The following is a 14912-nucleotide window of genomic DNA, read 5'->3' on the forward strand; positions in this document are numbered from 1 at the left end:
ATGACTTGTAGTTTGGGTAACCTGTAGCTGTAGTTTGGATGAATTGTAGTTTGGGTAACCTGTAGTTTGTTGTTGTTTGGGTTGCCGGGGTGAGCTCACAAGCCCCAATGTGTTAGGAACATTGCAAACCCAACCACATGCTATAAACACATAATATAGACTCATAAAGTATTTATTAAAAAGTCGCTTTATCCAGCTTAAACTTATCTGTAGCCAATAGATCACCCTTGACTCTTAACAGCCGTCCTGTCAGCAAAGCACACTAAAACCATCTGACAGCGCTGTGTGAGGTCACGGCTGCCCGTGTTAGCAGGTCACTCACTTACTGTGCCAGAAGCAGAGGAATGTGTGAGCAGCAGGACACTTTTAGCCCGTCAGACATAAGAGGACTGAGCTCTGAGTCACTGCTAACAGGAACACTGATGTACAGATTCACCCAGGAAACCATGATCTGAGGGGTTATTTTGGTCAACCTGGTAAAAAACGTCCTGGACATGACTGGTTTTATCATATGATTTTTCTCATCTGGAAATCTGTACAGCATTTCAACATGACAGTGGATAGTAGGGCTTATTCACAGGACAATTGCATTCTGATATTAAGGGTGTGTTTTCTGAGGCTAAAAGGGGAAGGATTTTCTAAACAGGAGTCATCAAACTAGTGTGAATGAAGCTAAATAAAACTCTAGATATATTTTGGATGAGGGAACAATGTTTTAAGTCAAAATGTGCTCAAAAATAAGTTATGTGTCCTTTAATGCCTGACTTAACCTAGCTCAAACCTGCTGCAGAGAACAAATGAAGTAGCCTATGGATTAATCTTAGTACAGATGCATTGATATTAAAAATGTTGTGCAAGAAAGTTATCATTGCATTCACTTGACAGGAAAATGTTTTATACATATTTTTTATTTATTTTTTGAAGGACAATACAAGTTTATTCAAGCATTTGAGAAAAGTTATATCATAGTAAAAAGATCCAAAAAGTAAATTTTACATGTATTTAATTAAATGTAAATACAATTTTACTTCAAAATATATTTATAACAAAGGATTTGTATGAAATTATTTATTTTTTTACATTTGTCATCCAACTTAACCCATGACAAAATATAAAGAACTGAAACACTTTTAATTAATTTTCAGAAACAAAATAACAAGCCATTTACAAAAGCATTAGTATCCACCTGTAACAATCCAACAATGACACAAAAATAAAACTCACATGGCTTTTGCTTTTTACTAAGTCCAAGTCTTCTTGAAAAGAAAACAAGGTTGTTCAACAAAAATCATGAAATAAAGCAGTACTCTGGAGTCCCGTGCAGTTTGACCTCTCAACTGCACGTCAAAGGTCAAAGGAAAGTGCCACGCACAAGCCCAGGAGCACAATCACAGAGAGCAGCTTCACTTCAGAGGTCCTCTCACTGGAGCTTCTGAACGACAACATTGTACATTGGGGTTTTGTTCCAGACCACTTGCTGTTCTTTCCACAGGTCAGCACACTGTCCCCTGTTAACTTGTATCCCTCTGAGCACCCCAGGGTCACTTTATCGAAGTATTTGTACGTGGGACGAACATCCACCTCCTCACCGTGTTTGATTTCAGGAGCCTTGCATTCAATTGTTTCACACTTCAGCTTCAAATCGCTCCATTGCCCGTTGGTGCAGATGACAATTCCAGATCCAAAAGGGTTGTAACCGAACTGACACCTGAATTCGACCCAGGTGCCGTCACGTGCTGGGAACTTCACTCGACACCAGGGATCAGGTCCATGTTCTTTTTGCCTGTGGGTTTGTCACATTCACCATCACCATAAATATTCCTGGCCACACCGAGGAAAACGAGAAACATCCAAAAAGCCTTCATTGCTCCGGTTCCTTCTTCTTTTTCTTCTTCTTTGGTGTTTTATGGCAGCTGGTATCCAAATGTCACGTTATCACCAGACTTTATTCTTTAGACTTCTTCTTCTTTGGTGTTTTATGTCCCGGTATAAGTGTTATATTACCGCCACCTACTGTAGCTGTAGCTGTCTTCTAAAGCACGCTATCATGCAAAGGCTGGAGCGCCCCCTACTGGACACTCCACTAACTACAAGTGCATGGTAAACAAAGAAATCACGGGGCCATTTGTACAACAACAGTGTTTCTCAAGCGAGGTACTTTGCAGTTTGAGTATTTCCTTAATTTAGAGACAAATTGTAGTGAGGACTGTAATAACTTTTTAGACTTTGTTCTTCTTCTTTGTTGTTTTATGGCAGTTGGTTTCCAATTGTTACATTACCGCCACCCACTGTAGTTGAACGTGTTAGATTTTAGACTTTATTCTTTATGTATTGTCCTGCGTTAGACTTGCTTTAGACCCGCTTTAGTCCTTTTTTTTTGTCCACCACCCTCTTCAGGAGGACAACTTTATTTTTAATAAAGCGATTTTACAGATAATACTATTGTCCTACCTCAACCAAAAATGTATTATATTTGCTGAACGATTTGAGAACTCAAGCGGAAGTGCGCATGCGCTCTAGTCTCGGTAGATTTCCGTCTCTTCTGAGCCAGCTCGAACTGTCTTCATCCATCTTAATTTTGTACTGTACACTGAGGGAACTATATTATAATAGATCCATGCGCTTAGACACACACCGGCATATCAACCACGCATGCGCAGCCAGGGAAACAAGGCTGCAGGTGAGCAGTAGGTTCATCCTATGATTGACATGTGAATGAACTACTCGGCTGTCCACGCCATGAGGAAATGAGACTCACATTTGGCGCCAAAAAATCCTCCATAATTCCTTTAACACTGTCGCAACAACGCATTTCGACATTTGTTTGCAATGGTGTATTTGTAATAATAAACTATTTTGTCACTTTCTACCGCTGCCAATTTTCCAAGTTCTGAGACTTGCCCGTGCACTGCCCACCCAGAGACCCCATTTAGTCTAACAAAACCTGAAGTCTGAGCTGTTACCATAGTGGATTCACCCAGACGTAAATAGCTGCCATATAAAGCCACGTCTGCTGTGCTTCGACGGGCCCGCATGAGTTTTATCATCAACCAGTTTGAAAAGGACACAAAACTGGACGGAATTATACTGAGATAATATTGAAGTAAAATCCAAATGAAGAGGGGGCTAGTGCTGTAAACAATGCTTAAGTCATATGGTATTAGATATCGTGTTACTATGAGCAAAAATGCTTTATTATTGTGTGAAGAAAGCTTTGTAGATTGTTTGTTTGAATGAAACCAACAATATACAAAACTAACCCAGAAGTCATATTAGACTTTAGAAGTTTCTGATGATTTGCAATATGACCAACATATGAATCAAGATATTTGTCCTCATATTAATTGATCACAACTTTCAATGCAATTTACTGAACATAGACAATACATACTTGTTATAACACTTTTTCCCAATTTCTTCCTCCAACGTGTCAACTCTGGTCCAAAGCCCTTGCTTTTACTGACAGAGGATTAGCTTTAGACCTCTCCATTGAAATCACAGAGCGTTGTCCCATTTCACCTTTGGAAAAGAGCTCTAAATCTCGATGGGTTCTTACCTGGTAAAAAAGGTTTTGATATAACCATTAGAAATGACTGAATCTCGATTTAAAGTTTGATTAATTGCACAGCCCTGATTTGTATCTATTTTATATTATTTTTGAGGAGAAATCTTGGAAACATTGGGAAAAACATTTCAGAGGGAGTCATCTGGACAATGTCTGAATGCATTTCTCAGTAACATGGCAAAGAAACAAGAGCAAATAGTCAGTCAATCAAAGTTGACGTTTGCATCAGTGGCCCGTGTGAACATTACAGCATTTAAATGATGTTATTCTACATTTTACAAGTGGTATTTGTTCTATATGTCGTTGTTGAATATGTTTTGAATAGTAGTAAAAGTTCTAACAGTGAAGATCCACTCCAGCTGATCTAATCTGGGGCTGCAGACAAACCGTCTACCAGTGTGTGTCTAAAAAAACGGACAGGCAGTGCGCATCTACACACACACACACGCACACACACACACACGCTCAAACACACACACACACACACACACACTCAAACACACACACGCTCAAACACACACACACACGCACACACACACACACATACACATACAAACACACACACACGCTCACACACACACACACACACGCTCTCAAACACACACACACGCTCACACACACACACACACACACACTCTCAAACACACACACACGCTCACACACAAACACACACACACACTCTCAAACACACACACACTCACACACACACACACACACACACACACACGCTCACACACAAACACACACACACACTCTCAAACACACACACACACACACACACACACACACACACACACACTCTCAAACACACACACACTCACACACACACACACACACACGCTCACACACAAACACACACACACACTCTCAAACACACACACACACACACACACACGCTCACACACAAACACACACACACACTCTCAAACACACACACACACGCTCACTCTCACACTCACACACACACACACACACACACACACACACACACTGCAGTAACTCAGGAATGCATCACTCAACACAGCGCAGCATCAGAGCTTTAGTGCTGCAGTGGAAGGGAATGCAGCCTCTGTGGACAGCCAGCTTTGACCAAAAAAAAGAACGACTGCTTTATCTGCGCCAGGCTAATTCAAACCTCATGCGTTGCAATTTCAGAGCTACTGTTTGTTCTTTTTCATTTGATTCATATTTTGTCATGTGTATCAACTTCAATAGCCCCTAAAATAGATGAAGTTGGGGAGAATGTTGTCTAAATAGAAGAATAATTATATATGTGTCTGTGTAATCCCTCCTTTGTCCAGGTGGGTTTCATACCAAAAGAAAATTGAATTATGTTAACGGGACAAAAGTTGTACAAGTGAATACGTTTCGCCACTCATCTAAGTAGCTTTTACTTCAACTTCGAACTAAAGAAGACTCTGGAATTTCCCCATTGTGGGACAAATTACGGTTCTCTTATCTTATCTTACGCTGCTTGGACCAACGCATTCACTCTTAAAACCTTTGCTATAATAATTGTAATATGAAAAAGCTGACCTGGATTATCCCTAACTGGTCAATGTCATTATTACAAAAAGTAGCCTATTACACATGGTAGACTTTCACTAAATATGTGTCTTTGATGAAAATGTAATGGATTTATAAGTTGTTTTTCTGAGTTGAACTTCAGATTCGCTCTTATTTGTGGTAAAAGTTGATTGTCGGAGTCACAATTTTTTTACAAACGTAGCTTGTTGCTTGTTATAAAATACTTCATATGCAGGGCCGTCGATAGAGTGGGTGAATTAAATAGAAAGTGATAGGATAATGTTCATATCCGGGCCCCCTGGAGAACCGACCTTTGCCCCCCCCCATGCCAGCTGCCCTGTTCATATTTTACTATCTCCAAACAGAGCTGTTAAGTAATGCTAACATACTGCAAAACTGAGAGCTGCTGTAGCGTGACTTTGTAAATTACAGCCATAATGTCCGCATGCTGATTAAATCTGCTTTTTTTCCTCTCTGCATTAAGCAGTCTGCTGTGATACAATAGTGTCTATTGATCTGTGCCTCTCTGTAGTAGCTTTGCCAGCTGTCTGCCATTAAACGCGCCAGTATGTGCTGAGAATCCCAAAAGAATGTGTGTGCTGAGGGAGCCGCTAAGTAGCATTAGCATTTGAGAAGCTGAAAATCCTTTCCGTCATTCTGTCGGAAAGTGTCAGTTTTGTTCGCAGTCATGTTAGTTATTGTGATCTGGCATATCTCTAGATGTGACCATTAGTCTGGCATGGTCTGAGCAGTAAAGATAGCACTTTTCTGCAGAAGCTTCTAGTAAAGTGCTCCATCAGGTCAAATGTTGGTCATGAGACAAGAAAAAAAAAGTTGATTTATTGACAACTTAGAGACTAAAAATGTATCTCCAAATCCAAATGGGTCTATCCTGGTTAAATAAAGGTAATTAGTATTAGTAACAAAGGTCTACATTTGTGCGCCAAGCTAATCCAGGGTACCGGTAATAGCCTTTATGCCAGCTGACAATCCCGGCTGAATTATTGTTAAATTGCTCCCAAAAATAACTGCTTTGAATGGTTTTAATCACTTCAATTGCCATCTATTTTCACACTTTTTAGAGGCTCACCACTGTCATGCGTTCTGGGACTGTACCGTTGCTAAAAACTCATTGGACTGCGATCAATAACGTGCTACGGACGGTTTTCGACATCATCATCCCAATCGATGTCAGGACTATCTCAAAACCTACCTCAAAACTTCTGCTACAGAGACATCAGTGGATCTTTTTGGAATATACTTCTGGAAGCAGAGAGGAAAGCCATCACACGATCGAGGACTGAACCGACATTATCATTGACATACGGAACATGGAGAAGATCACATTTGGCTTTCACTTGAAATTGGACAACATTTGACAGAATTTGGACCAACTGGGACGTTCATTTTGGAGTTGGCGTGCCTTATTTTGATCTTTTATTGTGATTTTCTTGTGTCTGCTATGTTCTCTCTGGTCTTGTTCTGTTTCTTGTTTGCCTTAAGCCTCATGTGTTTACAGCGGCTTATACAGATCAATTATAATTTAAGACTATTTCCAGTTAGTCTAATGTGGCAAAACCGGTGAATGTTTCAACCTTAAATCTAAAAGTTTAACACTTTACAATGTGGGCAGTGGGAACATAGAGCAGTTACAATACAGCCTTTTGTGATGACTGAACAATGCAATCATTATACCATCGAGAAGAGAATAAGCCGCCATAAACTGCGGTGGCAAATTATGATTTAACACGGTTTTATTGCCTTATTATTAGTGTATGGTTAAGGCTATTTATATTCATTGAATGTACGTCACATAACTTTGCAGAAAGCTCTGTAGTTTTAATGCTATTTTAAGCTAACTGTTAGCATCCACGGCGACGAAATGGTGAAAGTCTTGGTTTAGATTACCGTAGATTGCTTGGTGATTTCTCCACGTTGACTTGTTTGTTATTATTATTATTATTATTATTATTATTATTATTATTATCATTATTAAGAACCGTTAGTCTCTGCTATTTGTGTTTCAATTACAATTTCAAGTATAATTTGTTGGAGCAATTGTAAAATCGCAAAGACTGCAATTATTCTTCTATGAACTATGTAAGTGTTCAACATAAAGTTTATGATGATGATGAACATCAAAATGCTTCTATTACAATTTCAAGTACATGAAGTGTAAAATGGAATTAACGCAAAAGTAAAATTACAACTGAAAATAGTCATTGAATACTGTATGTCAGTTGTGAAAAGTACCAGCCAACACAATATTATATTATATTTGCCAGACTTGGACGGTAAACACGCTCTAACAATAATCTCTTTAATAACAGTACTCTTACTGTTACTTTTAAGATATTCATTAAAAGTTGACTTGAACAAAGTTGTATTACTAATTTGTAAGCTTTATTATTGACAGCCCAGATAGACAATTGTATGTTTTAAGTTTATTTGAAAGAATTTGTCTTCAACTTTGCTAATGTTTATCTTCACTAAATTCAAACAACTTGAATTTATCAAATACTCGGAAAGGAATCTGACTTTCCGAACTATTTCTTACAAAAGTGAGTAAAGACTTTAATAGTCTGTTCTTCACAAATAACCATTTTAGGCCTTTATTTCGGATATTGGATCTATATTCACCTTTTTCTGAGAGAAAATAAGTTCTACACAGACTAAAAAGCAGTTTTCAGGCCGCCCAGGGAATCAGTGCATTGTTGACTTGTTGGTTACATGAACATTGGCTATTTTAAACAAATCAATCTACTTTACAGTATATTTTAGCGGCGAGACTTCCTTCTTTCTCTGGGCAGAGTAAGGTCAATAGGGCTGCAGCTAACAATTATTTCTATAATCGATTAGTTTTGTGATTATTCTTTTGATTAATCAGTTGGTTGTTTAGAACATGAAGTGCCCGTAAAGATCTTTATTTATTTATTTACTTTTTCCTATATTTGACCAAGATGAAGTGAAGGTGAGGACATCCTGATGGAGTTAATTTACAGACAAAATCTAAACTAAATATACGTGTTCCCCATGCCTCTTTGAAGTAATCTTTGCTTTGTCCGAGTCATAAAACCTTTTCTCTCATCTCTTGGCATGTGGTGGAGACTGTGTATTGTCCTGACAACTATTATTACTCTGACCAGTTACCGGTAGTTAGAATTAATCAATTAACTTGTTTCAGCCCTTCTCTATTATTCCGTTTCAGTACTATGCACATGTTATTGATTTGTTTTTCTAAACCTCAAGGTAAAAAGTGTGTTTCTGGTACAAAAGGAGCACCGACACTCCGCCCTGAAAGCATCCCTCTGTGTAAATACAGCACACATAGCCGTTAGCGTATCTGCGGCGTGGAGTTAATAGGCTATTTTTGCATAAGAGCTTTTCACCGGCCACGTCATTATTAAGTCATGAGCTGTGCCGTCGGAGGAGTCTGACCAGAACGCCTCCAAGAGCAGAGATCAATACGGGAGCAAAGGGGGTGGAATCTGTTCCTGCTATTTACAGTGAAAGGGGGTTGTGGGAAATGGTACGGAGGCCAACGATGTGTATGTGAGAGTGGCCGGGATTGAGTTAGCTGTTAGCCTGTTAGCCTCGGACCAAAATAGACGAGCGCAGAAGCATCAGGAGAATTTATGATAACATCCATTTACAGAATCCGATTTGTCCTTTGTGAGCGGTGCCTCTGAGCGCACAGGAAATGACAGCTACAAGTCTAAATGATAACTGATATTATTTGTAAGGTGATTCACGTTAGCAATCACATTAGTATTATTATTTATGAGTATTTATTATGCTAATATATCTATCTATCCGTCTATCTATTTTTCTATATATATTACATTCTGTTATTTTGTTTATTATTTTTTATTAATTACAAATGAGCCTGAATGTACAATATACTAAGTCAAACAATATATATATTTTTTTTTTATCAGTGACTAGTTGACTACTAAAATAATCCTTTGCCGAATCCCTACTTTGAGCAATACAAAATTAGAATATCAAGAGTAAATCTATAAAAATGACATAAGACGGCTCCAAACAGTGCACTGAAATGTTAATAAAACAAACTCCTGACAGGTGATATGTCTGCACTTTACAGTCATTCACGTTTTGTGCCACACATTTTGGATATTTGTTTTACATTTTCAGGAACAGTTTTTTCTTTATCTTGACCTAATGAAAAGTGTTTTGTGTTTTGCAGATGGACCTGAAGCTGCTGCTGATATCCACATTATTAGGAGTCTTCTGTTATAGCAGTGCACAAAAAGGTAAGATGATGTCATCCTTCCTGGTGAAGTCGATTCATAATACAGATATTCATTAGTCATCATAGGTCGCCAAGTACACTCATAGTTTTCATCTTGTAGGGCTGCAGTGATTAATCGACTAATCATGACTAATTGTCGACGATAAAAAACATCATATTTTGACAATGTAGTTGTTATCTGTGCTAGACTCTGATTCACAGACTAAACTGTTTCTGATTCACTGCAATAATAGCTTTTGTTCGTAAATATTCTCTATCTAAAAGCCTTCAGTTTCCGTATTACAACCTTTTTTTGGTTAATAATGTATTTAATACGTCTCAATGTTCAATAGAAATAAACATTTTAGTCAACTAATCAGACAAATATTTGCTGAACGTCGACTTGTAAAACAGTTTTTAGTTTCAGCCCTAATTGAATATTTTAATGGAATATAAATAATTAAAATCATAAGTTTTGATTTGCATAAATGTAACATAACTAAAAGTTAGTTCTTAGTCTTGTATCTGTCGCCAGCAGTTAATCGCTGTAACACTGACATGCATTCCACGTCAATGAGGCGCCTAAGTTTATGCTGTGGTTATAAAAATGATGATGTATGAAAACTGATTTTCATTCATGGGTTTAGCACACACTATCCTCATTTCACACCACACTCACTCACACACAATATACAGTGACGGGAAGAATGCTTAGAAAATGCATTTAGTTACTTAAAACAGGATACTTGAATTAAAGTGCATTTTGTAACGTGTTCTCTTCCACGGTCCAGTCATTATTGAGTAAAAAAACTGACATCGGATTAAAACTGCTTTTTGTTTGTGTCAATGTTTGTCATGCATTTATTTATCACTAATTAATAGCGGTCGGTCAATTTTGATTGTTTAGTATTCAGGGAAAGCGATGACTTGTAAGCTTTGTCAGTATTTTTTGGACGATATATAAGTCTGATTTAGCTAATTCCCTTAAATTATTTAAATTTACAACAAGCTCTCCAACAGCCCTGTTTCACCACACAACTATAAGAGAGCAGAGTCCTGTTTTTCTTTGCAATGAAGTGTTAAAATACGGCTTTATGAGTTTTTTATAAGCAGCAGATCGACCTGCTGTGTTTTCTATTATTCTTACTTTTAGTTTGAGGCCTGAAATACATGATCAAATACCAGAATTTAAACATTTGAATTTGTATTACTGTCATTTGAGCAAGCACTGACACAAAGTTGTAACTTTTTGGTGTTGGAAAGTTTTAGAATTGTCTAGATCTATATCAGAAATGTTCCAAAAGATTCATTAAGTCTTCTTTTTATAGAAATTCAAATAGAAGTATCTATATTAGAACTTGTCCAAGGCCACAATGTTGAAGATGATTTTGTGTTGAAAAGACGTAGTATGGAGTATTGACTGTATGGACGTGTCTCAGTTTGTAGTCATGACAACACTGCTTCCCCTTGAATGACAAAGCCGCTTCATGTCTACTTCAGTATTATGATGTTACTGGGCAGAGATGCAGCTGGCTCCACCTTTGAATTGACTAATGGAAAAGCCAGAACATTCCGCCCGTGTCTCTTGTTACCATCCAGCCTCTGCGTTCCACACACAGCCGTGTATAAACATGGAGGCTTTACGCAGCCTCCTCTGCACCATTTTCACTCTCTCCTCCTCTCTTTGTTTTTCCAGAAGTGAACGAGTGCGTCAGCGCCAACGCCAAGTACTGCGGGGAGTGCATCCAGGCCGGGGCCAAGTGTGGCTGGTGTAAAGATCTTGTATGTATTAAGAGAGCTCTCACACTGCACGGAAGTCCAAATTAGGCTTTTTATAGAGGATAGAGGATTGAACAATAGCAAGGACACAATCATACTAACCTAAGCAGTAAATGTATTTAATCTACCGTCATAGATTTGGATTATTTAGTTATTTAATGAGTGGCTCTAACTGTAGTGTTTTATTTTGAAAATGTGTCAGGGAGATGCACCAATTGAGGCATTTAGTCAATATATCACACATTCTAAAATTTTGTTTAACCGCCTTTAACTGTGGCTTTGTGTCAATGAGCTTCTGCAATGTCAAAAGATTAATTTCATTCAATTTTGACATACTTTTTTTTACCTGTTGATCTTGTATTAATAATGTGCCTTCTCCAGCTCGTCCCAAACGCTCTCACTGGGGCTCAGATCTGCAGTAGATAGTCTCTGCTTCTCCTTTGATGTTTTCTCTGCTCGATGCCAATGATTTGACCATTTCTCAAACACACTGACATCTTTTCCATGACCACAGGATTTGTCTTTCCACAGCCACTCACCGTATCAGTCGGTTTTAAATACCGTGTTGCAGCTGAAAGATCATCACCATGCATCAGTTATCTACAGGAGTATTGAGTTGTGTTATCCCCTTGTGTCAGAGATTATAACTATATAGAAGACAAAACCTTGATATCGCTGTTGAATTCCTTAATTGTATATGTTATCCCTTAATATCTGCACTCACTTATATGTTAAATCTTCTTCTTCTTGTGACTGTGTGTCTGCAGGACTTCCTGAAACAAGGTGAAACTGTGTCAACCCGCTGTGATGAAATCCAGTCGCTCCGAAATAAAGGATGCAAAGAGGACATGATCGAGAACCCACGAGGAGAGCAGAACGTGCTCAGAAACAAGGCCGTGACAAACCGAGACAAGGGTGCGAACAAGAAGAAACTCAAGCCTGAAGACATCACTCAAATCCAGCCCCAGAAAATCAAACTCGTCCTGCGTTCTGGTAGGAAACTGGTTCTTCAGATGCTTATTTTCAGTTGGAACACTGTGCAATATATATAACAATACAAAAATGGGTGTACCCAAAGGATCGTCTATGGGCTTCTACTATTTTTATTTTGTGTGCTCCTTCTTGAGGCCATTATAAAAAATATATTTTTCCACTAACATGCTGAAATATCCACATTTTCCGGAATGAAACTACCTTGTAAATCCACCTTTTTCAGCCCCTAACTCTGAAATAACGATTTAGGCCTAAAAACACACCAGGCGCAGTATTTTTTATTCTCTCTACAAATGTCACATTGCTAAAAGTTAATCAACCCATTCTTTGCATTATGAAATTGGAAACGCTACCATATAACATATACAATTATTTTGTAATACTGAGATGGTCTGATATGGATTTAATTATATTTCTTAATATATATATTTTTGGAGCGAAAAGTACTGTATCAATAATAGCATGTCTTTGTTCCTTGTTTAGGTGAGCCACAACCCTTTACATTGACGTTCAAACGTGCAGAAGATTACCCCATCGACCTCTACTACCTCATGGACTTGTCCTACTCCATGAAGGACGATCTGGAGAACGTCAAGAACCTGGGCACCAGTCTGATGCTGGAGATGTCAAAGATTACCTCTGACTTCAGGATAGGTGAGGACTCTGCCAAAACTTGTTCTTTTCTAACATTATTTCAGAAACATAACAGGAAGGAATGATGGTGAGTATGTGAGGGGCTTTTTATAGTTGAATTTGTGGCATCCTTTCCACATTTACCTTTTCAGCCAGGGCCGGTTCTAGCTTTAGAAGAGGGTGAACATTGAACCACCCAAATTGAACCTTCTCAGGTTGGTTTCCTGCAGGACAGGCTTCTGTTGTTGTGGAATGTGGGTTCACACAGCTGCTAAAACATTAGGCTACAAATCATACAGAAGTCATTCATTCATGAGGGCGCTTATCAGGAGTGTGAAGGGTCACTTTCTGCCCGTTCATGATGCTGCGTGCGTGCAGGGTTTCCGTTCGTCCCAGGACTCGTGGCTTAAGATGAATGTAGACGCAAACCGTGACAAATCGGAGAACATGGGCACTAAACTCGTCGTCCATGACTGAGTTTTACAAAGAGCAGATGCTGAACAGCGACTGTGAGCTGCGTCTCAGTGCGACAGGTGACGTTGCCCGTCCCATTTGGAGCTGAGAGCAGCAGAGGTCGGTTTTTTAACCTTGAACTATAGAACTTTTAATAGTTCTGCAGGCACGTCATGTCAAAGGCCACAATACATTTTACAATATTATATTTATTATTTTTGGCTTTTTGGCTGAAGTTTAGCTGGGATTTTATTTCACTATAATCAACATTTATAAGTGGTAAATTATTGCAAACACAATCATTTGGGATTTTTTCTCAAACTACTTTCACTCGCTTATTAATAGACCAATGCTAATACACAACCTAAAGTCTTCTGCACACAAGAGGATTTTTTGCCCTGATTTTTAAGCTGTTTTTCCTCTCCACGAGTTCGGGGAGGCGTGGCCTGAGCAGAGATTCTTCCAAGTGAATATTTGTGGTGTTACTCCTCATGTCTGTGGGGCCACTGTGATTCTGTGGAATATTTGTTGGGTCACAGCTCGCAAACCTCAAATTGTGAGGTCCCAACATCTTTACTGCAGCCAATCAGAGTTGACAGTCTGTTGCCTTGTGACGACTCTTAAACTTTAGAAATAGCATGAACAAAACTAGCACAGAGTTTGTGCAAAGCTTTTCATGCGTCATCAGCGCCACAGCGGCTGTAACAGAGTCCTTATCTACGGTGAGTACAGTGCTCTCCTGTGTCCTTTATAAACAGGTTTAATTCACACATATTTTTGTTTTATTTTTGCTCTAAATAAGAGCGAATGAAAAGGCAGCTCATCCTGTATCCTTGTGTACCGTATTTTCCAGACTATAAGTTGCACCGGAGTAGCATAATAGAGAAGAAAAAAAGCATATAAGTATAAAAATAACGTATAGTCCGGAAAATACAGTATTTTTTTTTCACTACACAGTCCGTTCCATCAAGTGACATTTGCACTTTCCGTTACTCCGTTTGTTACTGATCGAAGATAAGCCTTTATTTGTCCCACGATGGGGAAATTCCAGTGTTGCAACACAGAGTAGGTACAGAAGTAATTAATAAAATGCAGAAAACACTCTTGTGAAAACACATGTGTGTGATGTGACTGTGCTTCATGTGAGTGTGAGACAAATAATTGTTGAAAAATATCTTCAAATAAAATACTCTATTAAATATATTTGTTGCTTTTTTCCTAGGATTTGGTTCATTTGTGGAGAAAACCGTCATGCCCTACATTAGCACCACCCCGGCCAAACTGCTGAACCCCTGCACAGGAGATCAGAACTGCACCAGCCCCTTCAGCTACAAGAATGTGCTGAAGCTAACTAGTGATGGGAAGAAGTTCAACACATTGGTCGGTCAGCAGCACATCTCTGGAAACTTGGACTCTCCAGAAGGGGGCTTTGACGCTATCATGCAAGTGGCCGTGTGTGGGGTAAGAGCTTAAAAGCTATTTCAGTGTTTTAGCTTGGAGAAACTGTCTTTATGAGTTGTTTTATAGGAACATGTACAAGCCAATTTGCAGAGAAGGAATCATATATTGAAAGTTATTGGTGATATATTATACAAAATCCACTTTTATGAGGTTTTCGTCTGGCTGTGTTGCTCTGTTTAGAAAAATACATCTGTACTGTCTGTTAATGATGACAAGAATTCAGAAATATGAATTTAAATTTCAATAGCT

The 14912-nt window shown here is 38.6% G+C and overlaps 1 protein-coding gene across 1 annotated transcript in view; it reads left to right on the plus strand.

The window, feature by feature from the left end:
* Window positions 1-14694, plus strand: part of LOC140364816 (integrin beta-1) — a 31864-nt gene extending 17170 nt beyond the window's left edge. The window contains exons 2-6 of the mRNA XM_072451189.1: window positions 9300-9366; window positions 11041-11126; window positions 11891-12116; window positions 12600-12770; window positions 14425-14694. Of these exons, the coding sequence (XP_072307290.1) occupies window positions 9300-9366; window positions 11041-11126; window positions 11891-12116; window positions 12600-12770; window positions 14425-14675 (801 nt within the window). The 3' untranslated portion in view covers window positions 14676-14694. The remainder of the gene's footprint in view (window positions 1-9299; window positions 9367-11040; window positions 11127-11890; window positions 12117-12599; window positions 12771-14424) is intronic.
* The last annotated feature ends 218 nt before the right edge of the window (window positions 14695-14912 follow it).

The sequence above is a fragment of the Eucyclogobius newberryi genome, unplaced genomic scaffold (genome assembly GCF_026437365.1).
Source record: "Eucyclogobius newberryi isolate DKJ021-1_F unplaced genomic scaffold, fEucNew1.0.hap1 SCAF_18, whole genome shotgun sequence".
Lineage (NCBI taxonomy): Eukaryota > Metazoa > Chordata > Actinopteri > Gobiiformes > Gobiidae > Eucyclogobius > Eucyclogobius newberryi.